The sequence below is a fragment of the Anguilla rostrata genome, chromosome 4, assembly GCF_018555375.3.
Source record: "Anguilla rostrata isolate EN2019 chromosome 4, ASM1855537v3, whole genome shotgun sequence".
Lineage (NCBI taxonomy): Eukaryota > Metazoa > Chordata > Actinopteri > Anguilliformes > Anguillidae > Anguilla > Anguilla rostrata.
Window position 1 is genome coordinate 19,307,598 of NC_057936.1, and position 22,469 is coordinate 19,330,066.

General features: G+C 40.8%; 3 protein-coding genes across 8 annotated transcripts; 2 read left to right on the top strand and 1 right to left on the bottom strand.

Annotated features, from left to right (window-relative positions):
• Positions 1-268: 268 nt before the first annotated feature.
• On the bottom strand, positions 269-8,562 carry rab12 (RAB12, member RAS oncogene family). Its single transcript, XM_064331170.1, has 6 exons — positions 8,140-8,562; positions 7,502-7,562; positions 3,719-3,857; positions 3,096-3,185; positions 2,629-2,733; positions 269-1,848 (listed from the first exon to the last, which is right to left on the bottom strand). Exons 1-6 carry the CDS (start codon positions 8,375-8,377, stop codon positions 1,741-1,743), a joined length of 741 nt encoding a protein of 246 aa, XP_064187240.1. The 5' UTR covers positions 8,378-8,562; the 3' UTR covers positions 269-1,740.
• Positions 8,563-8,678: 116 nt separating this feature from the next.
• Positions 8,679-15,295, top strand: LOC135252731 (gamma-soluble NSF attachment protein-like). Its single transcript, XM_064331169.1, has 12 exons — positions 8,679-8,915; positions 9,764-9,831; positions 10,206-10,290; positions 10,855-10,872; positions 11,005-11,035; positions 11,380-11,489; positions 11,953-12,019; positions 12,334-12,404; positions 12,681-12,759; positions 13,333-13,412; positions 13,504-13,633; positions 14,368-15,295. Exons 1-12 carry the CDS (start codon positions 8,860-8,862, stop codon positions 14,500-14,502), a joined length of 930 nt encoding a protein of 309 aa, XP_064187239.1. The 5' UTR covers positions 8,679-8,859; the 3' UTR covers positions 14,503-15,295.
• A 667-nt stretch (positions 15,296-15,962) lies between these two features.
• On the top strand, positions 15,963-21,858 carry LOC135252734 (probable aminopeptidase NPEPL1). 6 transcript variants are annotated; one of them, XM_064331179.1, is made up of 12 exons: positions 15,963-16,289; positions 16,965-17,150; positions 17,332-17,502; positions 18,105-18,194; positions 18,612-18,693; positions 19,096-19,262; positions 19,596-19,673; positions 19,832-19,932; positions 20,277-20,392; positions 20,740-20,872; positions 21,103-21,213; positions 21,434-21,858. In XM_064331179.1, the coding sequence occupies exons 1-12, from the start codon at positions 16,140-16,142 to the stop codon at positions 21,819-21,821; spliced, it is 1,773 nt and encodes a 590-aa protein (XP_064187249.1). In that variant the 5' UTR covers positions 15,963-16,139; the 3' UTR covers positions 21,822-21,858. The 6 variants fall into 6 exon arrangements, 5 of the variants coding, with proteins under 5 accessions (XP_064187249.1, XP_064187253.1, XP_064187250.1 ...); XM_064331180.1 differs by having other exon boundaries at positions 15,984-16,289; positions 19,120-19,262; positions 21,434-21,852; XR_010329466.1 differs by having other exon boundaries at positions 15,995-16,289; positions 20,277-20,400; positions 21,434-21,456.
• The last annotated feature ends 611 nt before the right edge of the window (positions 21,859-22,469 follow it).

The following is a 22,469-nucleotide window of genomic DNA, read 5'->3' on the forward strand; positions in this document are numbered from 1 at the left end:
AAAAAAAGGCATTTCTGTATGCCTGTAGTACACCTGAACACAAGTCCAGACTCTGTCTGACTCTGTTTGCCTCTTCAGGGTCCAGGACAATGGTCACAACTAAATTAACACATTAGTTTTTTTGTGCTGTGAAATCCTACACTGGACTCAATACAATGTTCCTCCTTAAACTATACCCTTCTACCTTCAACCCATCCATGAACAGTTAAACTGATTGTAGTGCAAAATATCACACAAAAAATGAGAAACACAAAATTATTCATGCCACTTCTGTCAATAACAAGTTGTAATTCAATGTATTCTGCAAAATTATGTTTAAACCACTCTTTTAGACCCCAAGAATACACAAGGTAAAATATTTCAATGGCTCCCTTTTAATAAGAGACCCAAGTCAGTCAAGCATCTAATGATTATTTCTGTACATTTGACTTTTTTAAAATGTTGTGTAAACCAGGGGACTGGCAAGAACAGTATTCATATTTCATTCAGTCCAGAATGTCTTATTCTCTTCATCTGTTATATTCAGGGATAAGTGCGTTAACCCCCCTGTCCCTGGCTTTCAATCACATACGCCCATTATGCCAACAGTTTTTGTCTGATGTTGATTTGACATAACCATTGAACCTGAGAAATCGCTGTGCTGTGATTGATATGTTTTGCTTGGTTTTTCTTGTCATTGTGATGGGAATCCAGCATTCAGTGCAAATATCTGAAGCTTAAGTCCTCATCTTTCAAATGATGGATGGCATTAACATTTTCAAAACATTTGAAAAAAAGCAGTTGAAAAAAAGATCCTTCAAAAAAAAAAGGCTTAGGAGAAGACCGTTTCTTTTCAGAAATGTGTAAAGATATGTTTTGTTTTAGTGTTTTAGGATTATCAGTGGTATTGGTTATAAAACAGAATTTAGCGTTGACAGTGACACAGGCACTTTTAACCCCAAACCCCATTTCATGAAAACCAGGAGATTTTCATGAAAACAAGTCAGACCAAAAAAACCTTTTCTCTCCCACCTTTCAGTCAGCTAAAGATAAAAAAAATGCATAAAGGAGAGAATCATAACTCAGTTATTCAGAAAGAGCATTTCATGGCCTTCTCCCTAAGTGAACAATGCAAAGATGCCCACCCCTTGTTTAACCACCTGTTTTTGAGATTTGGGCATTCCAGACACTCATATAAACTTCAGACCTCCATGAACACTATGTAACCCTGATGTAAAATGTTACATAAGAAATGACGTAAGACCTACGGAAGGCTGTGTACTGTACCAACACTTGCCGTTCGTCCGGTCACATGATCCCCCTTGCGTTCACACTATATAAAAATCAGAGAGTGGAGTGTGTTCATGAAGTCTGAGCGCACTACTTTACGGGATCATCTACGAATCGAAGTGCTTAATCTAGCCCCACTTCCTAGTAGCCCCACCACAATGACAAATGGAGCCAAGGAAGGAGCCAATCATCCAAAAGGCACTGCTTCCTTTTTCTGCAGGGCAGCGTGGGATATCTACCCTGAAGGCACCTGCTGGACCTAAGTCACTTGTCCTGAACTTGAGGTAGTCTGCAAAGGAAGCGTGTGATGTGTGTGCTTGTGATTCTGGCACTGTGTGAAGTGTCGTACTGCTCTGGAGGAACAGGCGTGGTGAAATGCTGGGGAGTATCTGGCGAACGGGCCAGGTCCATGCTGCCCCCTGCTGGTGAGAATGGCTGAGTGCAGGGCGGGGCGATGGGGGGGGGGGGGGCCTAGCAGCAGCGCATTCGCGGGGGAGGGAGCTCTGGAGGCACTTCTGGCTCCGGCTGCAGTGAAAGGATGCTGTTGGACAAGGCCTTGCTGGGGACCTCCAGAGGCATCTGCAGGAACACGGGAACACGGACACAGCCCGCCGTCAGATGGTTTCAGTGCACATCACAGCACACGTGTGTACAGTCTGTATAACTTATATTCCCATCACCACCATGAAAAACACCATTTTCAACATGCAACTTAGATTCACAACTTCACCATGCAATGCATACAACAGCACGAGCAGTTTGAATCACACAACATTCCGTAATACACCATTGTGAAACAGCAAAATAAAACCATCAATATATTTTTATCGAGGAACATCTCAATATGCAAATATCCACATATCCAAATGCACACACATGCTGAGTTGACTACTTCAACTGAATGTATACAAAATTATTTAAAAATATTCATATCTAGGATTTATGGATGCTGAGACCTTGTGTTTACTAGCAAGTACATCTCCATAAAGCATAGATAGTGTTAAAGATATATATATAGCATAGCAATATCTCTTTCATTTGACACTTGACTTCCAATTCTGTCGACTGCTGAGAAAGCAATATTTCACAAATTTCTCTCCAGCAGTACAGCCATCTGCAGTCCATGCACAGCAAACCCACATGCAAGGCTGACTACAAAAATAATAAAAGTAATAATTCATACTGTACAAATGCACATACTGGTTCTCTATAATATACATAAAAAAATATATAATGAAGTACCACCCCAGACAAAGGTTACAGACACAGGAGCACTGTTACTGATGTAGCGTAGCATGATACACGACTACAAACAGTGCTATTCAACTTCAATCATAAAAAGCTGACAACCGTACCAACCTTACTCAGAATGTCATCCACCAGTTTCAAGAATATCTCGTCTACATTAAAGTTATCCTTGGCACTCGCCTCGCAAAACCGCATCCCAGATATCCGTGAAGAAAACTGCAAATAAAAAAAACAACATTTCCTTATAATAGAGGATTGTATGATTTTCTCAGTTCTTTTAATAGTTTCTCATTACACTCAATGTAGTACATGCTCTGGTTACTGTAAATGACTCTTTGAATGGTGTCCTGACTAGGATTGTGTATGAAACCAGTTAGGATCATCATTCTTCGAATGGACTTGACAAAATATATTTTATACTTAGTACTGAAATGAGCAAAGCCCGCATTATACTGTGTCCCATCCTTTGCTAGCACTTGACTTTTCCGGTTTGGGATGCATCTGATGTATGACTGACATGGACATTTAGCTGGGGCAGCCGTTGCTTTTATATTCATCAAGCAAAAACCATCACTTACTCTTTCACCTTGCTGCCGAGTTATTATTCTGTCAGTCTCACAGTCCAGCTTATTTCCAACAAGCAAAAGCTCAGCATCTTCCGAGGCGTACTGTGAGAAAACAGACAGACAGGAGAGGAGAGACACAAAGAAAACACAATTCTCCCGTTACTGTTCCAGCTGTACAGACAGCGCACCACCACACCCACTAAACACGCAACACGATTTCAGCTTTTCCCACACCCATGTCACAACTGCCTGGAAGAAAAATGAGGTCATAAAAAGCCTTGCAATTTTTACAGCCGATCCAACAATGCTGTGTTTGTAGGCCACCTCAAATTTACAACAGGCTGGAAAAACAAGATTAGCATCGACCTGACTTCTGGGTGCTGTGTCCACAGATCGATGGATATTTTTAATAGAATCAAGACACGAATACAAGCACCAAACACCGTCACGGCACCAAAGAATGTCAGCTATATCGCCATGCTCGTGCTTTACGTGGGCTGAACACGCACGTTCTAGCATCAAATAATGACAAGCACAATAATGATTCAATGAAACGCATTAAATATTAATAGCACTGTAATGCAAAAAGGAACTCCTGCTGTTGAATCAGCATTCAGGGCTCTTGCAGACGGTACCTTGTCAATCATTTTCATCCATTTTGGCAAGTCGTCGAAGGTCTCCTGCTTGGTGATGTCATACACCAGCACGATGCCCTTGGCGCCGCGGTAGTAGGCCGAGGTGATGCTGTTAAACCTCTCCTGCCCTGCAGTGTCCCTGTACAGATGACCCACAGCATACATAACACACCACCACCGTGCAATACATCCTACATATTAAACAAACTCCCAGACAGTACTGACATGGTACAGTGCACTACATTTGAGCATTTCATTCCCCTTATAGGAAGCAGGTAGAAAAAATACTATATTTCTGTGATACCATTATGAACAAGAATGGTAGTGAAAATGGCTGGAAGGTTTTGAGACTTCTTGACTGCAGACAGAGTCACACTCCCTTGCAGTCAATTATCAAGTCCATTAACTTCACAGAGCCAATTTAATTCATTTAAAGAGAGACAGTGAGGTCACAACATGGCTTCAGTCGATGCCACAAGCCATGACACAAACCAGTGAGATACTGGCTGGCTTGTGACATGCTCCTAATAGCCCGCTTGGTTCTTTTGGGCGTTGCTGCATTTACCTTGGCCACACAAGGCCGTGCTTCGGAAAGATTCTCGCAGGCTGTGAGGAGTGTGCAGCAGTGGTCACATGGCATAGGGTTAGGACAGAGTGGGAGCGGAGGATGCTGGGATGAGAGTAACATACTTTGGACGTGAGACGCATTCAGATGCAGCCGTCCAGCTGGCGGGCGGGTGGCAGGCAGTGGGGTGAGGTTAGTAGATGGACACGCTGACATGTTAATGGAAGCAAACACAGCAGTCATTCTTGTGTGTGATCTCTGCCACAGCATGCCTTCTGCACCAATCACAGTGGTTATGCAGGTCTGAGCATTGTACTGTTTCTTACCTCATTAAAGGGATGTTAAATAATGGAAGAAAGGAACAGCCTTTTAATATGCATGTGTCCACTTTCATTTAGTACAGTATAACCCTACATATCAAAGTTTGTTGGGACCTAAGGTATGTCAGATATGCGAAAAGTCAGAAAGATATGTCGGATAATTATATACAATTTTCATTTTCAGTGTTCAGTGTACTGTACCTTCTGTCACAAGCCATTTTTATTCAGGCAGCACACATCTCATTAATAAACATTGGAGAAGACTTTTTTCAAAATGTGCCCAATTACTTAAACTATGTGGAAAATAGAAACTCAGAGAATTTGAAAGTATAGTACTGCATTACAAATCTAAAAGTATTATAACACATTAGATATCATGAAACAAAGGAATGCACCAGCATTCAAGACATGAAGCAGAGAGAACCTCAGTGGCTGTACCTGCACTCGAGCCCTCAGTGTCACTTCAACCTGCCCTCATTCTGCTACAGACCCAGAAGCATTTCAAATGTGACACATTTCACATCCACTTTTAATTTGTTTGTTGGCGTTTTTACTGCAGCAATTCACGCTAGGTCCCCTCGTAAAGCGCAGCTCAGCAGGGACTGCAACACAAAATTGGTTTTTTGCCTTAACGGCTCCGCTAGCCTGATGAAAAATGCTTTGTCAGCACATCACTTAGCTGAAAAAAGACACCACTCATTCACAATGGCAAGGCCTACAGTCACAAGCTGGAGGCATGACATTTCAATTAGCCACGCCCAGGCAAAGCATTCCTCTAAAATGCTGAAGGAGATGAATCACTCTATGATGGAACGTCTCACAACTTAGAACTACCTATCACCTACCTTTAAAAAGATTTGAGCCTGCAGCTGTTTCTTTTTACTTTTTTTTCCACTTAAAGGTAAAATACCATAGGATAGATTAAAAAACAAAGAAAAGAATGTCAAAACGTCTGGGTTTCACATTCAACACAAGGTGTAGAGTTAACAACTTTTTAAGATTGGATCACTGAGAAGTATTCTTACAATATTTCGGCAAGATCATCTTGCTGAAGAGGGAGTTGTAGGCTTTGTAGCAACCCCCTTAAAGGTTTTTTCCTCCTTTGAAAGAAGTTAGGATGGGAGTACCTCATTATTGTTTTGCTAATCCGTTGGGTAAATCTTTGCTATGTGAGAGGAATGCTCATTAATTTTGCATGCAGCATATATGCATCATTCTGAAAAGGTTTCAGGAAACAGAAATTTGGGTGAATATCCACACCACACCACAGCCAAAAATAGGGGGGGGGCAGATCTACTTCTATCTACTCCCATGCATTGCATGCTATCTGAAATTTGAAATATAGGGTAACTGTAAATAACAATTAGGCCAGTAGGAATTTGGCTGTCTGACCAAGTGTGTGTCCAAGTATTCTAACAACCATAATAAAGGTAGGTCAGGGGTGCACAAGAGCCAATCTGTTTCAGATTTTCTTTACCATAATTATTTCTGCCCTTAATTATTTAATTAGCTCAATCATATCTTGATTTGAGATTTGTATAAGAGCCACCTACACCTGTAAGTGTATCCTAAAGATTATACTATGCTCAAGTACAGGAGTGAACCAGCATTGTTTATAGAACTGTCAGAAAACGAAAACTAAGGTAATTGGTTGGAACTAAAACCAGCAGGCGGATCAGTCCGGCAGGACCGGAATTGTGCACCCCGTTGTAAGTTAATCACCACACCCGTAACAGAAAACCCAATAAACGAGAGTTTTCAGAATAAAAAGCTTGATCTATTCAAACAGCTTTGTCTGCTTTCTTATGGGTCAAAAGCTAAATATCCCATCTTAACTGTCATTATCCATCACAGCAGCAGGCTTCTGATCACGAAAACACAAAACATACAGCATGTGCAAAGATAATGCTGTTGGAAAGAGTGTTTTTTAATATTACGGTGTTTGCACAGGCTGAGACGGAATGTGTGCCAAGTTAATGTTAGGGAGCAGAGTTAAGTCCAGTGAGGGTGGGTTTAGTAGTAGGGTCCAGCGATATTTAAATATATTGATATTTCTCAATATGAAGCTCAGACAATATTGATAATATTAAAAACTTACTAATAACGCTAAAGTATCATTCACAGTCCCAACCTAATATAAACTGGATTTCATTTGGCACATGCACATTGAAGAAAAAAAAACACTAGATAAACTTACCGAAGGGACTGGATGTTACTTCATCTATAATACAACTGGCTCAGTCACAACGATTATGAATGATTATGACTCATTATTATTCTTCCATTCCTTCGGTCAGAATAAATAACAATCAGAATATCACAAGTACCGTAATATATGACAAAGCACAGCTTAACCACAGGGTATGTTTGACAGAGCTAACTCTATTTTACAGGACCCCAGGAGGGTGTGTTCTACCTCTAAGGATATTCAGATGATATATCCCATATTCAATATTCAGTCAATATTCAGACAGACTTAAGCTGATATGATTTTGAGTCAAGTACATAACATGCGCTTAAGTCTTCCACACTTAATTCTCCAAGGCAGGATTCCCGCTGCATTACCAATTGCTATGTGACAGTACTGTTTTTTAAAAAGTAAATAAATACATTTCTGGTATCTGGTAAAGTGATAGGGTGAAAACAATAGTAAAATAATAATCAAGTGAATTGTAATTGAACGATGTAGTTTTATTTCCAGAATACATAAGATCAAATGCAATGGTTCTTCACAAAATATTGAATATATTCCATTAAATTTATATTTTCCATCAATATATTCATATAGAAAAGTCACAATACTGCTGGACCCTTGGGGTTAGTCATAGGTAGTGCTCTGTCCAAGGTAAAAAAGAAAAAGAAAAAACTGAGGTCACTTGCCAGTACTGGCTCACTTACCAGATCTGCAATCTTATCTTCTTCCCTCTCAAATCTACAGTTTTGATTTTAAAATCAACTCCTATAAAAGACAGGACCAGGGAAGCAAGGGAGAACGGACAAATAAGGGACTGGAAGCCTGGAGGGTTAACATCCGTTATAGTTACATCACCTCTTAATTTCCAAAAGCCACCATACATTAACGTATGTTTTTTTCTATGTAATTATTTTTCAAGGTCAGCTGTGAATCAATCACATCATCCCTTCCAAACAATGGAAGGGCATACACACATTGAAGTCAGGCTTGACTAACTTTAGTAGTGATCTCCGCATCCTATACACATGCAGCATGTTACAGCCAATGATACAGTAGTCAAAGATTAATGAGGGCAAATTTAGCTACATCGCCTGAGGTTTAAGAAAACGGGTTGTAAAATTATTTGACATATTTAGCACTACCTCTGAGAGACAACGGTATTAACTGTTGGCAAGTTATAGCAATAATTTATCAAAGCAAAACGGTTAAAGTTATTCACTTGCAAGTGCTAAACTAGCTTAACCGTGTAAACTGAATAACGTGTTAAGAAAAATTAGCTACAGGTATAGTGTTTGTCCATCAAGATTGCTAATTTATTGCTACTCTCTAATTCCGACCTTACCAACGGTGGACTTGCATGCTTCGCAGAACGTATCATCGGTGAATCTCTCCATCAGACTTGTTTTCCCTACTCCACGAGAGCCGATTATAATTATCTGCAGTTTGTAATCGGCCGGCCTGGGCGGTATCTTCCTCCGGCGCGACTGAGCTCCTGTAAGAGCGGGGGACCCTCCGATGGAGCGACCGCTGTTAATGCTCCCACCACCGCCTCTCCGCTGGATATTGTATCTTGAATCCATCAACAAATCCACATCAGTCTTCTCTAATATACGGGACAAAATAATGTAACGTTATATGCCGCGAAGCAAACTTATTGCGTGTATTCAAAACAGTTGTGAAAACTTTTCCAGTTGTTGCCGTACGAGAAAGGAAACTGGCCACCTAACGTTAGGTCAACAGTTGTAATTCCGGTTCCGTCATTTTGGTAGGAAACTTGGGAAAAACTACGACATCCGTAGATACGTTCTATGGCGACACCCAGCGACCACCGTAGGGTTCTGTGCCAGAAGACACAAAACGCCAACGCCATTTACGTCTAGTGAGATTTGCCTTCGTGGGCACCCGTAGTCGAAACATATGACGAGTAGAAGATCTTCCGATGGGCAGGAATAATCATCTGCAACCTACGGAATTATAACAACTTCTGTGTCAGGATATTAATTTAGATATATACGCTTTTTACATCGTTACTGTGATCAGTTAAAAGGGCTGCCATCGGACCATGGCTGCTCAGAAGATAAACGAAGCACACGAGCATATTGCCAAGGCTGAAAAATAGTAAGGGAACGCTAAACTAGGTGTACCTCGACACCTTTATAGCTAGTCTAGCTAAGATAGCAAATTCATATATGCATATTTTGAAATATAGCTCGATAGGTGACTAGAGCGTCGGCCATAACGTAACGCAGTTTTAGTAGGGCTTCTGTTTAGATGGCGTTTTCATAATGGTAATGTTAATTTACGGCATACTGTCCATACCAGCTAGTAGCAGTTGGTTGCTGGTTAGCTAGCAGGTAAAGCTAGTTCAGAGAACTGGTTAGAGGTCTGATTGTTAGGAACGCCAGCCGAATTCGTAATGTTGTTAAGGTGTCAGGTCGATGCAGCACGCGTAAATCATCTAAGTACCCTTATTGTACTGAAAAATCGAAAATAATCATCTATATTGCCCACACTGAATATGTGCATATCCTACTGTTTGTTCCTGAATAGCTAATTTATCACTTCATTGAAAAATATGAAGTAAATAAGAATGAATGTGATAAGGCCTAATGTCGACATATTTTTGAAACTGTAAAAATAATTTTTATCATTAAATTTCCGCAGGTGAAAAATCATAACAAACGCATCTTCAGTGTTGTGTTGGGCATCCGCATGCGCCTGAGTGGGTTAACATACATTGTTGACAGGACCCCTGAACATACGATTTTCCATCCGCCTTCACGCATGCCTGATATGTTTTTAAGCATAACATCTCGTTTTAAATAGTTTGCTCCAAAGAGGACATTTATCTCTGCATTATACAGCTACTGGTTGCACAGTACCGATACTCGGGATTATTTTTACATAAACCAGGGAGGTGCATTTAGTAATGCAAAAATGTGAAATTGTGAATTTGTTTTTTGTAGTTTAAAGACAAGTTTCATGAAGTGGAAACCAGACTACGATAGTGCTGCTTCAGAGTATGCAAAAGCAGGTAAGAGTGGGTTAATATAGTAATACTAAAGTTATGGACTCCATATTTTGTCACTAGTGTGTGGACTTCCAATTCAAACTTAAAGTCGTAGTGACTGACCTCAGCCCCACAGCCTTACAAACCTTCCCCAGTAATGTATTTGCCACATTCTCTTACCTCAGCATCTTATGTATTGGCTTATTATGATCTGGATCTTTTTTGAAACCTTCAGTAAAATGCATGTACATTTTAAAGACAATACAGTAGGTAACTCATCAACTAATTTATGTCTCTCAATAATATGGTGACATAATAATATAATTGTTCTGTACACTTGATATGATTCTCTAGTGGACTTGCACACAGCAGATATTTTTCTCTCTTTTTGTCCTCAGCTGTTGCCTTCAAAAATGCCAAGCAGCTTGAGCAGGCGAAGGATGCCTACTTGAAGGAAGCAGAGGCTCACACAGAAAACAGAGCGTATCCTTCCAATCAGTTGCGGTTTCAGGGAAAACTGCACATGGAAAAAATACAGCTGGCAGCAGTATATACCATATGCTATTTTTTAATTACGGCACGAATAAGCAGATGCCCTTATACAGTTATTTATACAGCGTACACATGGTATCTTTCTTGAAACACCTGAGTAATACTTAGTATTCAGGTTACTTATGTTGCCCAAAAGTACAGAAGCAGTGTACAGCTGGAATTTTAGCCTGCAGCCTGTGAGTTAAGCACAATCTTGTAACCTGCCGTTGCACCATGGCTGTTTATATAGAATATAACTGTGTTACCCAAATACAGTGTATTGGTTGTATTACAGCATGCACAGATGTAGTTTTGCTATCAATTTAAAAAGAGACAGTCATTGCACCATTGTTTGTCATGATTTAAATTTAGAAATTGGGCTTAATTTGCCAGGATTATTTACAATTGCTCACATTCATGTACAATTTCAGACTGTGAATCAGTAGATTTCCTAAGATATAATTGTGTTAATTTAGTGCCACTTTTTCCCCTCCCATTTACTTAACTTGCATTCAGTCTGTTCCATGCTGCTAAGTAAGTATATTCATTCTAGTCTAAATATTTATTGTTGTCCCAAGCAGATGATAAATTAATACCCTGTACTGGCTTTCTTGCTTTCCCACGAGTTGGCGTGTTCCTCTTGTAAGCTATTGTTTTGTTTTGCAGAGCTCTTGAGCAAGCTGGTATGATGCTAAAGGTGAGTTTTGTAATTAACATGTTGGCTCATGTGTTTATAATTGTGAAGCAACACTGCTTTTTTAAAATCAATTTGTGGGTGAACATATGGGAATTTTAGGACCATGTCACAGTTAGTGTGTCAAGTGCCATTGCATGGATTGTATTGTAGTGAATGAGTGTGAGCAGCAGTTTTTGACAATGTCTTACACGCCTGGGACTTCTCCCCGTTAGACTATGACAACAGCAGTTATAAGCAGTTTGGGAAAGCATCTGGTGAGCAGGACATAGACTGCTTTGCTCCATTTGACACCTTTGTGCTGTGTGGCAGAGACTGAGGGAAGTGGACATGCTTTCTTTCTGTAGGACATGCAGAGGATGCCTGAGGCGATCCAGTACATTGAGAAAGCCAGTATGATGTATGTGGAGAATGGCACACCTGACACAGCTGCAATGGCACTGGACAGGGCTGGCAAGTAAGTTGAAAATGTCTTGGATTATATAATATGCCCCCATATTGTTTATGCACACATTTAAGAAAGAGTTGTGAATTTTTATTTATTTATGGTCCTTAAAGTTAACTTGGTGCAGTTTTAATAGTTATTTTTATCTTATTTATGTATTTATTCATTCATTTATATTTTGCATTCAATGTCTCATTTACCTGATTCCTACTGTATTAACACAAGGGAGTCAGCTGCTCATACTGTACTTCATTGAGACTATGCTTGAAATGCATGAGCACAAGTTTTAAATACCAAGCTCACAATGAGTCATTACCATTTTTGTAATGGATTTTCCCATTATATAGAATTTCAAACATGCATTTTGAAAGTTGTTACTTTGGCTGGACTTTTATTTTTCTGTGCTTTTCTGAATGGATAAAATAATGTCTGTTATGGGATGCCTTATACTATTCATTTATCCTCTCCTACACAGGCTGATAGAGCCCATAGATCTAGAAAAGGCAGTGAATCTTTACCAGCAGGCTGCATCTGTGTTTGAGGTAAGTTAAGTGTCAGAAAAGAGGCACCTCACAGATCACAAACATCATTCTTTTATGTTTTTTTCTAAACTTATTCAAAGTGTTAAGCTTCAGATGTTACTGGGCTTGACTGTTTTCATCTTGAGTGAAATCTTTATGCATTTAGAGATATGCAGTATCTTGTAGAATTTTATTTTAAATGTTATAAGTGATTAGAATGACATTGTGGGCATTATTTGAAAGAGGGATAATTTGTTAAATTAATTTCTGAACTTTAAATGAATCAAAGCTAACATTTTTGTGTGTGCGTGTGGTTTTTGTGTTTGTGTTGTCAGAACGAGGATCGCCTGCGACAAGCAGCTGAACTTCTGGGGAAAGCCTCGAGACTTCTAGTAAGGCAACACAGGTAAAGCCTGCATACGTGCCCATCACTGGACAAGGCCATAGCCTTCCTGCCACCCCCAGGGGGCGCCATACACTTTCAGACGTAATGCACAGATGTTTTGTGTTGTTTTCCCTCTCCCCATTCGTTTGGCTGATGCCGCCCTAGGCGTCTGCCCTTGTCGCCTGTGCCTAGAACCCGCTCTGTTCACCACCTTCCTTGCTTCCCTCCTCCCCTCTATTTTGCCTATGTGCAGAATCCAACTGCCCTACCCCAAAACTCAGGTTGGCTTTTTTTCAGGTTTGATGAGGCTGCGGTGTCGCTTCAGAAGGAGAAGAACATGTATAAAGAAATGGAAAACTATCCCACCTGCTTCAAGGTAAACTGCGATCAGGATGTGCCTGTGCTTATTACAAATTTTTGCCAAATAAGCACACGTTTACTATAATATCCATCTGATTCTGGACTGATCATATTATATTTCCCCAAGATTTGGTGCATACCTGCACATGCACAATGTAGAGGAAGGATTTGAGGCAAAAATTGAAGTTTTATCCGCTTGCAACGTTTATCTGTTAGCTTGGTCATATCAGTGGGTCCAGTATCTTCAAGGAAGCTGGAGTTGGCACAAGAACAGACAGGATTACTCTTTGATATAGAATTGAACATATGAGATACAAATGCTTCAGGAATGAAGGTCATTCTGAACTCTGCAATGTTTATAACTTGGAATGTTAAGAATTTGAATCCTATACTGTTTGTATTTGTATAATTATATTGCAGTAGCCATATTTTTAAAAATGGTCTACCCTCGTGTTCCTTATGCATTTTCCCACCGTAGTTTGCATGTTATTGAATTATTCAAAGAATGTAACATAGCTTTTCCATGATACTTTATGACCAATGCCATTCTATTTTGAGGGCTTACTCTTTGTTTGTTCATTTTTGATAGAAAACAATTGCACAAGTGCTGGTTCAGCTTCACAGAAATGACTTTGTCGCAGCAGACAAATGTGTCCGAGAGACTTACAGGTAAGAGCGATTTTGTATTCTTTTCAGAGCTGTTTTTGATATATTAACCTTGGCTATTGGCTGGATGTGAATGGAATTTGTTTCCCTCCAGTATCCCAGGGTTCAGTGGGAGCGAAGACTGCATTGCCTTGGAGCAGCTTTTGCAAGGTTATGATGAACAAGATGAGGAACAAGTGTATCGTGTTTGTAACTCGCCTCTAGTCAAGTACATGGACAATGATGTGAGTTGACTGCCATTGATCATTAGCTTGATACATTTTCCTTACATTTTCAGCCATATTTGGTTTGACTGCTTTCTCATTCTGAGATGAATATTCTTTGGTAGTGTTAGAAGTGCCTTAGTTTAGCAGGGGTATAATGGAGAACTGAAATGTCTCAAAGACCTCTTTTCCTATGGTCTTTCCATCTCCTCTGGTCAACTGAGGGAACACAACATTCCACAGTCATTTTTTTCAAGTATTTACAGGTATGGAGGTTTCATTACAAAACCCCTCTCAATGCCAGTTTCCACCCCTTTCTCCTAAAAACCCCTTAGATCAGTGTTTAGAATGTATTGTTATTCCGAGGACTGTTTTATGCATATATGTTTTGTTCAAATTGTAAATTGCCTCTACTTGGCTGGATGCTTCATTATTGAACTTCTATAACTGATAGTGTGTTAGACTTTATTTGGAGATCTAAGAAATAATGATACTTCTTAGACTTGAGGATATAGATCACTATGTGAGAATGAAACAATGTGAGAAATGTGTTTGAACAGCTCTTCTTTTCCTGCAGTGTAACAATCTGCTTCCGTCTGTTGTCACTGTTAGTAAGTGGGGGAAAAAGAATATCTAAATGACTGATCAGCATCAGCAGAATAACACCTGTCCGATACTTGCTTGGGGTTTAATGATGTACAGCAGCAGTAGCAGCAGTGATCTGTGTGGTCATGACGCAGTGTTTGTTCTTGCAGTACGCCAAGTTGGCAATCAGCCTTAAAGTTCCGGGAGGTGGAAAGAAGAAAAAATCTCCTACGAGCCCTCAAGATGCAGCTGGGGGGGCGCAGGGTGCCGAAGAGGAGGATGAGTATGAGGGTGGCCTTTGCTAACTCCAGCCCCCAAAATGCTCTCCGCCTCTCTGTACTTGCCCATGATGTAATGTGCTGTCATTTCAGGCAACAGGCCATCAATCTGCCTGTTCTGCTTATTCCAGACTCAATGGCTAAATGGCATTATAAATTGATTATAATCTGAGCTGTCCCAGCACATATCTGCCCAACACTATTATTCGTTTGCATCTTTGACACGCATGAGCGTATAGTACAGTACCTGAATGATAATCATAATGATTTGAAAATATGTTTGTTTTAAGATTTTCATTTGATGTTTAAATGAAATGTTACACTCAGTGCTCTACCCCTTTCAAAGTATATATAAGTAGACAATGAAAAGCTCCAAAATGGCATGCAACATGTGAATAATAATTTCCAGTTAAATCATGGATCCCAGGTTAAATGGTTTTCAAGTTCACTGTTACACCTGTAGCAGAAAGCATCATTTAATGTATCAACCCATGGAAAAGCCTTAAATTACACATACAAAAAATATATTTGGCCTGCGGTTTCATAAATGTATTTCCTGTGTCAAATGTGCTTTTTTATTTTTGAGGATGTGAGCAGGTGTAAAAGTGGCTCATATCATGTCTTATGGATTCTGATGTATTTGCTGATCAGAGTGGAGAGTAATTTTGTTGAAGGTGTATCATTTTTCTGTACAGTATCTAAAATAATTTTAAAGTGTTTATTATTTACTTTGTGGTGGTATCTGTTTAAAGCTTGCATTTACATATGGTGACTGTTCCTGTATAAAATGTCAAAGAGAATAAATACTGGCTTAATGCAATGCTTCAGATTCATTTATTGAGTGATATCAACTGTTTGAATATGAGATATTTACAGGTGCGATTTACACTGAGGTGAACTGTATACTGTAGTATGAGAAGGATAGTTTATTCATTAAAAAGAGATGTTATTGTTGTCATGGGAGTGCTGTCAACCTTTTTGTCTTCCTGCCTGACCTCCCAGTTATTTAGCTGTGTACTCATGCATTTTCACCGTTTTGATGGACTGATGCAAAATGGTGTATATTATCAGTGGCACATATTGATAGTCCTGTAATAGGTTAATTCTGTGCTTACAGCGCCTTTAACTTGTGGGAAGACGCCACTTCGCTGTATATCATATCATGACTATCATATCATGACTCTAGTTTCTAAACACAACATGAAATGAGAGAACAAATTTCTGTATGGGGCCTTTTTAAGTATTTTAAATCGTCCGATTTAATTTCTGAGCACACAATCCTTGAACGAATAACTTGAACAATTCCGCTGCGGATAGCTTTAATATTCTATTAAACTGTTTCTATTTTGCTTTGCTGTGTTACCTTTTGGGGAGCCGAATATAAAGACGCTTTTACAAGCTCGTCGTAGTCGCTGGTAGCAGAAAGCATCATTTCAAATCGAGACCTAGTTTGGTAAATGCATTACATATTCGGAATTAAATTATAAAAGTCCTGCATAGTTCAATGTACAGTCTGTCGCTTTAAATTCTAGGTGGAGAAAAGCCAAGAAAACCGTTGCATCCCGGAAGTATGGCTTGTTTGTTTTTCTGATCAGCCAGTGATTTTTCGTCGTGCTCAGCCGAGGAACTGGAAACGGGGATATCAGGAATGTGGCCGGGAGAAGATGGCTGCAGTTGATCTCGTTTTCTGTCAAGGCGACAGTGGCAATGATCAGGCAGACAGAACTGTGCTTATTGTCGGTCAACTTAGTCATCTCCAGAGTCTGGCCTGGAGCGATGTGAGAGACGTACTTCTGCCTCGTGTCGACAATGAGGTAAGTGCAATGAGATGCCGCTGTCAAAGTGACAGTCACTGTATCTTCAGTTGGTACCGATTATGGACCATAGAGTAGATGGCGAATATGGGAACCAAGTTATTCAACGTTGACTGTAGTTGCATCACTTTCTTTATACAAGATAGACGACTAAGTTAGATAATTTGCTACAATACTGTATGTATTAGCTGTATGTATATTATTATGGTTTCTTCCGGTGCACAGGCAGCAAAGACCGCTGAAGTCGTTAAATAGATAAAGTTAGCTAGCTCGACCATGCTAGGATATATTTTTAGTTGGCCTGTTAATGTTAGATCTAGTCAAGACCGTTCCAATGTCTATTTTTGACGATGACTTTGGAATATTCACTGCACAGTATGAAACTCTGTAAACTGGCACTAGTTGGCTTGCAGTCTTTGGTCCTTAAGCTGACACACATAAAGACTGAAAAAATACTGGAAAAAGCTAACTTTCTTGGTATCAGGTGACATTATATTTTGCATGGTTTACAGCAGCAGCAAATTTATATTTTTGTTGAAAACCCGTTAGAAAATTTCTTAGAATGTGTTTATTTTGACTTCTGTACATAAATGCTTCTAGAGTACTTGTATGTTGAAATGGTGACCGAATTAACACAGAATGTATGGTTGTAGTTACTGTGTTTTGTTTTTACAGACTTGGAAAACCGCCCTAAATTCTTTGAAACCAAACCCAACAGACAAATGTCCCCTCTGGTTAAACTTGGTGACAGTGGCTGCCTTGCCTTCCAAAGTCAGCCGACATAACACGCCCTCTTCAGCCCATTCACTCACACGATTGGTCCAAACATGCTTCTCTGGAAAACGGAATGGTCACATTGTGGTAAGCTCAGACAGACACCTGCTCATGCATTCACTTACCACAACTACCTTGTTCAAATTTATATGCAAGTTTAGTTTTTGTAGACATCCCAAAAGATAAGGACAGGAGCAGGGAAAAAGTATTGAGCCATGATCATAAGAGATAAATAAATATCAGTGTCTGTTATGCCGGTTTGTTCCAGGTTGTGTGTGAGAAGACATCCGTTTTTGCCTTGGCATGTGCGATCGCTAGAGCCTTCCCTCTCTTCTCCCGGCTTTCTGGTCATATCGCACTCGACAGCGGTTACAGGGTCACAGCTGAGTTTGTTTGTGTGGAGCCAAACAAGGAACCACTCGATACAGCTACGCTAATGGCAAGTTCCTCCACTCTCCATCTTGAGTGATGTTTCTTGCCAATCTCCTTTATAGCCTAGTGCAACTGTGGCTGTCTGTACATCAGTTGTTCATCATGATAATGTGACAGTTCAGAATTGGAGTTGAAACGACGTTGCGTTTATCTTCACTAGGGCTCGGTGTGGATCTGGGTCCATCCATTTTCACAACACATGTATCTCACATATATCAGATCTACTTGAGTCTTGCACGTTTTGAGATGTACATGAAACAATTATTTTGACAAGCGTTGTTACTTGAAATGTAAGCTACAATAACTAGCGCTTCAGGTCAGTGATTAATATTGTATACAATACCTAGCAAGAATGTACACATGCATCTCAAAACTTGAGGAAAATTGTCCTTATAAGTCTTGTAAAATGTGCCATAGATATCTCTTGCCATATTGCTGGAGGTGATGTACTGCAGGAAATGGTTGGTGAAATACAGTGTACATCTCTATTCATTACATTTAAACGAAAGTCTTGCAGAAGCAGGAGGTACTATATTTATTTGGCAGCCACTTTAATGAAAGTCTGAACTTCATTGATCTGTTTCAAATGTATTATTGTTTAATGTGCAGTGCTTATCCAGGGTTGCAGAGAGTATCAGATTGGCTGCCCGAATTGTTGATTCCCCCTGCAGTGAAATGGATACTGAACAGTTTCTTCAGGTAGGCTTTGTCATGCAATGGTACACTTCAGTGGTGGTCAAAAATGAAGGTGCGGGATCGAAAAGGCACAGGAAATGTCAAATGTAGTCACTACTGCCCTGTAACAGGAAATAAAGATGAAATATTTAACACCATTTAGATGGCACATATAATTTATCGGAAGTTCCTTAGGGGGGAAGTCTAAATGGTTTGATATCTCCATCTCTTAAATTCAGATTCAAAAGACACTCAAGCTGAATTCTGGTTAAAAAAGTTCAGAAAAAGCCAAGGACAAAGTACATCACTTACACAAAGCAGAATTGCACATTCAGATCACACACCAACTTGCCAGACACCTTTGCAGATTGCATTTTGCAGAGACAGGATATATGACTGGGCAGTGCTGTAAAATGCTGACATTGTGTTGCTGTATGACAGGAGGTCAGAGCGGTTGGATCGGAGTTGAGAATCACTCCAGTCATCTTTCGGGGAGAGGAGCTCCGCAAGAGAGGATTTGGAGGTAACTCAAACCAACAGGATTGCAACTGCCAAATTTCAGGGAGGTTGTACCTGCTTCTCGTGATTTTGCTTCTTTAGCGATAATTTTGGCCTTGAATCGGCTCTTCCCTCAGTGAGGACAAAGTGCTTTCTCTGCTCTAAGATTGGCTGTATGCAGTATTGTGGAAATACCCGAGAAGACAAATAAGTGACTATCCATCTATTTACCGTCTGAGTATCTGCAAAAGCAGGAAGTTACCCTCAACATGTATCTCTCAGCAGGGCTGTACAATCTCTAAAAAGGGTTATCTTTATCAGCACTTCGCAGGTCTTGACCTATTAATGTGAGGGCAGCAGTTCTGCTATATTGCCACTATTGAAATGTGCGTATTACTTAGCTAAGCTCTGGCACCATGTCAATGAGACCTGGCGCATGTGTATTTCACAGGTATCTACAGAGTGGGCAGTGCAGCAGCAACACCCCCTGCCCTGGCAATTCTCAGTTACACTCCGTCCACTGCCACACAAACCATTGCCTGGGTTGGGAAGGGCATTGTGTACGACACGGGTGGCCTGCTGATCAAGGGAAAAGTAAGAGTACCTAAGTAACTAATATAAGCACCCTCGCATTCGATTGGTGTAGAAGGGAAAACACCTGTGTATGTAGAACGGTGCTTACCTGAGCTATAGTTTACTTAGCGGTCAGCTTGCATACATGACTATCTGTACACATAAGGCTGTTGACGAAAGTTATGTCGGTAAAGATGTGTAAATACAGAAATGACGAATGTGTCACATTAGCCTATTTTGGCTGAGCATCATGTAACATAAGACATGTTGTTCTTTCATTAATTCACAAGCATGTGTTCTCATTGATGTGTCAGTAAGGCAGCAGCCATGCTGTTTACGGTGTTGCATTTGTAGACTGCAATGCCGGGGATGAAGCGATACTGTGCTGGAGCTGCTGCTGTACTCGGGGCCTTCAGAGCAGCAGTCCTACAGGTCAGCCACTCGCCAAAATAGCTGTCTGCATATGCTGCATATTCCTCATGTCCATATCTGTGTGTTGTCTTTGTGTGAGCACCCGTATGAGTGACACGTACAACTCAAGTAACAACTCAACTTTTTTTTTTTTTTTCTTTTGGGTGTTTTTTTTTTAGGGTTTCAAAGAAAATCTTCATGCCATTTTCTGCCTGGCTGAAAATTCAGTCGGTCCGAAGGCAACTAGACCCGACGACATTCTTCGGTTGTACTCAGGAAAGTGAGTATGAATAATTGCGTGAAACATAGAACCTCTGTGTGGCAGCGTTTACTGTTGTGACTCCTGACAGTCCTCCTTTGGTTCTGGTTGTGGTGTACAGTTTAACATTTGCCAGATTTGAAGATTCACACAAGCATTGTGACCTTTTCAATGTATTTTTGAAAAATCACTTGAACATCCTTCTATTGCATGATGATTAGTTTGAGTTAAGCTATGCACCATTTTACTTCTGCTTGCAATAAGAAATTGTGCAGGAATTCATAAATGCAGGGACTCACCTCTCCTGACGTTCAGGAGTTCAGTAGTTTTCCACAGTGGTGCCCCTGAACATGTATGTACCTCAGGACCGTAGAAATCCGGAGCACGGACGCAGGGGGGCGTCTCCTTCTGGCTGACGGGGTGGCTTACGCCAGCAGAGACCTCAAAGCCGATATTATCTTGGACATGGCCACTCTCACAGGTGCACAGGTAACATCTACACTGCAGCTCGAGTTTGCCAAACTTGTAGTCCTCATTATTCTCTTTAAATTAGTCTCGTTCGCTCTTTAAAAAACTACCGTGTTGTTAGTTTTAAAACTGATTGTCTGTTTTCTTTCCCGAGTATTTTGTGTGTGTAATTGAGTCCCAGAATTGTCCCTGTTCAGAAATTCAGTGAAAATATTCTAAATGTTTCCTTTAATTTAGTTCCTTTCTTTTTTACTGGATACATTTGCTCAAGCTGAACTGATGGTTTCCTGTGGTATTTTAAACCGGTTGACCTTGAAGCTGGCTAAGGCGGCGTGAAGAGTGTCATGTGATGTGTTCCAGGGTATCGCGACCGGCAGGTACCACGCGGGGCTGCTGACCAATCGCGAGGAGTGGGAGAGGGCGTGCGTGGCCGCGGGCCGCAGCAGCGGCGACCTCGTCCAGCCGCTGGTCTTCTCCCCCGAGCTGCACTTCAGTGAGTTCTCCTCTGCTATGGCTGACATGAAGAATTTTGTGAGTGGGTTTCCTTCATAGCCATAGACCTGATTCCAGCCCAAGGCCCTGACCCAGGTGTCCTTATGCATCCTCCCCTCCGCTCTGCCCTGCTTATCTTCATTTACAATGCCTGCAGAAATGCGCGGAATTACTGTGTGAAGGATTAAATAGCAACCGATTCTTGACTAATGCTTTTGTCGCGTGGGGCAGGATCGCAGTAAGGCCCCGTGTTCCTGCGGGGGCCTGTTTGTCGGGGCTCAGCTCGGGTTCGACTGGTCAGGGGCGTGGATTCATGTGGACATGGTCTTCCCTGCATACAGTGTGAGTGAACGCCCAGCTTTGTGGAGGTGCGGGGGAGTGGGGAGGCAGGGGCGGGGCCGTCTGTGGTCCTTGGGGAAGATAAACATAGTCCTTTGGCTTAATATGGCTTAATGACTTGATGTTGAAGTGATAAGAGTAGGTCAACAAGCCAAAAAGGGAGGGGGTGGCGTATCTAATTCCAAGTGGTCTGCGGACTGATCCAAATGGTGTGTTTCCTTAGGGAGAGCGAGCTACAGGGTATGGGGTGGCCCTGCTGTTGGCTCTCTTCGGGCGGGCGACAGACGACCCCCTCCTACAGCTGGTGTCCCCCCTGGGTCCAGACATGGACGGACCCTTGGAAGACAGCCACTCTCCCAGTAGCAGCCCAAAGCGCAAGAAGCTCATCTAGCCACTGTGCAGCATGGCAACATAAATCCAGTACCCTGAGGCTTTTACACACCAGTGATGGGGACTTCCTTCAGAATGTGCCTGTTACAAAGGAGGGCTGCTGTGGTATGCCCAGATACCTCAATGCGTGTGTCAACCGTGCTTTTATTAAATATGTATTAAATTGCTTATTTTTGCAGAACCATGTGTGTATGAAGTTTTGTGTGTTATCAACCATCTGATATTTTTGGGATTGAATATTGTTTGAAATGCCCCTTCGAAGCAAAGTTCATTGCAATGTATGTCAGCTATATTTAGCATTGGGATCCTGAAGTGAACTATTTAATATATAATTTATTTGCCTTTTTAAGTATTCAGTCAACGTGAGATTTGGATTGTGATGGTAAAATTGAACAAGTGGGTACATACCTGCTAGTGACATGGAACAGCTCCCATTAGAAGTCACACATCTGACATGAGTGCTGTATTGCATACAAAACAACTTTAAAATATCCATTAGAGCCTAAATTATGTTGTGAAAATGGAAAAATCCAAGAAAAAGTCAACTGTCCATTACATGACATATAACCTCTCGGCCACAGTGGTTTAGTATCTGTGTGCAAAACTTTGAATTAAAGAGAATTTAAAAGCTCACAGTTGGACAGAATGAGGCAGGTGATCTGTCAGCGGTGCCTTATTTACTCCTTTCCCTATTGGCTATCCCTTTTTTCAAAAAGATTTATGAAGTGGCTGCATAGTCATTTTAGAACCGATAATTTCAGTAACGTACACTATAAATCAACTGTCATAGCCTTTGGAATGGTAGTCTAGTCTCAAACTGCCACTTAGCAGCAATCCGTGGCACCTGACAGTGAGTTAGCAGTGTAGAT

What these genes read in the sequence shown, in the direction of transcription:
- rab12 (XM_064331170.1), bottom strand. Translation starts at nt 8,377, where the DNA reads ATGGATTCAAGATACAATATCCAGCGGAGAGGCGGTGGTGGGAGCATT. An exon ending in AGCATGCAAGTCCACCGTTG is followed by an intron (nt 7,563 to 8,139) that starts GTAAGGTCGGAA and finishes TGTCTTTTATAG; the next exon opens with GAGTTGATTTTAAAATCAAA. An exon ending in AAGATAAGATTGCAGATCTG is followed by an intron (nt 3,858 to 7,501) that starts GTAAGTGAGCCA and finishes TCATCTGTACAG; the next exon opens with GGACACTGCAGGGCAGGAGA.
- LOC135252731 (XM_064331169.1), top strand. Translation starts at nt 8,860, where the DNA reads ATGGCTGCTCAGAAGATAAACGAAGCACACGAGCATATTGCCAAGGCT. An exon ending in ATTGCCAAGGCTGAAAAATA is followed by an intron (nt 8,916 to 9,763) that starts GTAAGGGAACGC and finishes TGTTTTTTGTAG; the next exon opens with TTTAAAGACAAGTTTCATGA. An exon ending in TGTGTCCGAGAGACTTACAG is followed by an intron (nt 13,413 to 13,503) that starts GTAAGAGCGATT and finishes GTTTCCCTCCAG; the next exon opens with TATCCCAGGGTTCAGTGGGA.
- LOC135252734 (XM_064331179.1), top strand. Translation starts at nt 16,140, where the DNA reads ATGGCTGCAGTTGATCTCGTTTTCTGTCAAGGCGACAGTGGCAATGAT. An exon ending in TCGATACAGCTACGCTAATG is followed by an intron (nt 17,503 to 18,104) that starts GCAAGTTCCTCC and finishes TTTAATGTGCAG; the next exon opens with TGCTTATCCAGGGTTGCAGA. An exon ending in TCAGAGCAGCAGTCCTACAG is followed by an intron (nt 19,674 to 19,831) that starts GTCAGCCACTCG and finishes TTTTTTTTTTAG; the next exon opens with GGTTTCAAAGAAAATCTTCA.